The sequence below is a fragment of the Mus pahari genome, chromosome 19 (genome assembly GCF_900095145.1).
Source record: "Mus pahari chromosome 19, PAHARI_EIJ_v1.1, whole genome shotgun sequence".
Classification (NCBI taxonomy): Eukaryota; Metazoa; Chordata; class Mammalia; order Rodentia; family Muridae; genus Mus; species Mus pahari.
The window spans coordinates 45,133,396-45,136,325 of record NC_034608.1 but is presented as its reverse complement, the minus strand read 5'-3'; the positions used below and the strand labels follow the sequence as shown (position 1 = coordinate 45,136,325).

Below are 2,930 nucleotides of genomic sequence, written 5' to 3'. Positions count from 1 at the left end.
AGGGTTTCTCTGTGTAGCTTTGTCTATCCTGAAACTCGCTCTGTAGACTGGGTTGGCCTCAAACTCAAACTCAGAGATCTGCCTGTCCCTGCCTCAAGAGTTCTGGGATTGAAGCCATGTACTGGGGACTGGAGAGGTGGCTCAGTGGTTAAGAGCCGTGACTGCTCTTCTGGAGGTCCCGAGTTCAAATCCCAGAAACCACATGGTGGCTCACAACCATCTGTAATGAGATTGGATGCCCTCGTCTGGTGTGTCTGAGAACAGCTACAGTGTACTTACATATAATAAACAAATAAATCTTTAAAAAAAAAAGAAGAAGAAGAAGAAGAAGAAGAAGAAGAAGCCATGTACCACCACCACCCAAGTGTTACACGTTGTTCTCTTAAAGGCAAATTAAACAAATCCTGAGTAGAGAGTAGGGTAGAGATTTAAGTGTAACAGGACCTCAACATGTGTTATTAACTCTGTCTCTAAGATCCAGCAAAATTTCCTATCTCTCAGAATCTAAAAGATGTTTTCATACTATTGAATCAGCAGAGGGATGCACTTAAATGTCCACATTTGGGTGCAGATTTAAAAGTTTTATTTAAGATGTTACATTTTCTATGCCTGGCTCAATGCTTACAGAACAGCCCTCTTTTTTCTTTTTTTTTTCCCTGTACATGTGATCAATATCCAAGGATCTGGAGTGTCCATCCAATCGATTGATAATCTTGTCACACTTGACAAGACTCTTCTCTTGTTCACAACATTAATGCTGCTCTGAGGTTGTCTCATCTTCAACTCTTGCTATAATGTGGAATATGTGTAAAGCCAGTGAGCTCTTGAAACTCTGTCCTATTCTCATCTGGAGCACTGTGTGTTGGGGGTCACTGTCATCCGTGCCCAAGAAGGCTCTGTCATTGGTGAAGGTAATCTGGTCCTCAATTCCTGTATTATGCTCTGCAACAGAAGCATCGAAGGTGTTAAGAGGGACTTGAATCTGAGACACGCCACAGGAGGTACCCCTACCTGTGGGTTTGATCTCCCCCAGCAGGTTCCTACCCTCGGCCATGCCTCTTTCCCCTTCACATACCAGGATGTGCACGTGCAGCTGTTTGTCAGAAATGGTGATGGCAGTCGGTGTCTGGAAATGGTGGAGTTGTGCTTCATGAAGATAGTCCTGATTCCATCGGAAGGTTCAATACAAATGATAAAAGCCTTAGAAAGTCTAAGGATATAGTGAACATATATTAACATACTAAAGTGATATATAACCAAGATGAAGATAGAGTGAACATTTTCTGGCTTATCTGAAATTACCCAAAAAAAAAGACTAGAGTACAAAGGGAGATATAGTACAGCAGATGCCAGTGAAATCCAGATGATCACACACTTCAACAACCTCTATTCTACCAAATTGGAAAAATTAAATGAACGGCGTAAATCCCTAAATACATATAACCTCCTAAGGTTGAACTAAGATGACATTTTAAAATTTTTAAATGGAAAAGCAATGAAATTGAAGCAGCAATCTTAAAACCTCCTAACCAAAAGGAAAAAAAGGCCCAAGTCCCAATTGGCTCATAAAATTTTACTTTAGTAAAAGAACTACAACCAGTGTTTCTCAAACTATTCTACAAAGTATTGGCAAAACCAGCATTACACACACACAAACACAAAGAAAATTATAGACAAATGTCCCTGACTATAATCTAAAATCATGACAGTTTCCTGACAGAGACGCTGAGGTTATTTAACATATACAAATTGGTAATTATAAGTGTACTTAAAGACAGAAGGCATATTGAAATAAACAGTTGCCAAGCCACTTTTTTCAAAATCAAATCTTCTCTCCTCGTGATAAAAGCCTTAGAAAGTCTAAGGATATAGTGAACATATATTAACATACTAAAGTGATATATAACCAAGCCTATAGTCAACATCATGCCAAATTTGGAAGAAAAAAAAACTGTGATGCAGTCCCACTAAAATCAGGAGCAAAATAAAAATACTCAACTCTCTCTACTCCTTTTCAAGGTTTTGCTTAATGTCTTACCTAAATAATATAAGAGGAAAACAACAAAAAAATCACATAGAAGAATAAATTCAAGTATTCTTATTTGCAAATGATATAATTCTATACATTAAAGACTCTGACTCCACTAGAGAACTCATCCAGTTGAAAAATATTTTCAACATAGCAACAAGACACATTATTAGCAGATCAGTAGCCTTCCTATAGACCAAGGGCAAGTATACTGAAAATGAAATGGCAGAAACAATCCTATTTACAGTTGCTTTAAAAACACAACATGGAATAAACCCAACAAAGGTAATAAAAGATCTGTAGAATGAAAACTTAGAAAACACCCAAGAAGGAAATAGAGAAAAATAATTGAAAGACCTCCCATGTTCTAAATATGTCCACTGTTATTGAGCTAGGAAAAGCGAGCTGCCCACGTGTTAGAAAACCGAAGGGGCTTGTGTGGGGAGGATGTATAGCAGATGCGGGATGCAAGGGCCAGGGGAAGAAAAATAACAAAGAGTAATGACAAACAAACTTCTTCCAGAAGATGAAGCACTAACCTGTGTTTTAAAGAAATCCTGATAGTAAAGGAGATATGCTATGGGAACTGAGAAAGGCAGAAAGGGGACGAAAGCTGATTCAGGACCCCCTGCAAGGGTACAAGATGCAGTCATTAAACCATGTTAAAGGTACTTCCAGGTTACAGATACGTGAGAAAATGAAAGAAAGACATATTCATCTGCCTCAGCTTTCTCTCCGTCTTGTTAGGAGTGGTGCAAGGGATGCTCACCAAGTACCCATAGGAGTGGTGCGAGGGATGCTCACAAAGTCCAGGTAGGAGTGGTGCGAGGGATGCTCACCGAGTCCAGGTAGGAGTGGTGCCAGGGATGCTCACCGAGTCCAGGTAGGAGTGGTGCGAGGG

General features: G+C 39.6%; 1 protein-coding gene across 1 annotated transcript in view; it reads right to left on the bottom strand.

Annotated features, from left to right (window-relative positions):
- Nucleotides 1–751: 751 nt before the first annotated feature.
- The window catches only part of LOC110336235 (protein Tex24-like), an 8,167-nt gene continuing 5,988 nt past the window's right edge, over nucleotides 752–2,930 (bottom strand). Inside the window, exons 4-5 of the mRNA XM_021218693.1 lie at nucleotides 1,012–1,126; nucleotides 752–942 (exon numbers count right to left, since the gene is read on the bottom strand). Of these exons, the coding sequence (XP_021074352.1) occupies nucleotides 752–942; nucleotides 1,012–1,126 (306 nt within the window). The remainder of the gene's footprint in view (nucleotides 943–1,011; nucleotides 1,127–2,930) is intronic.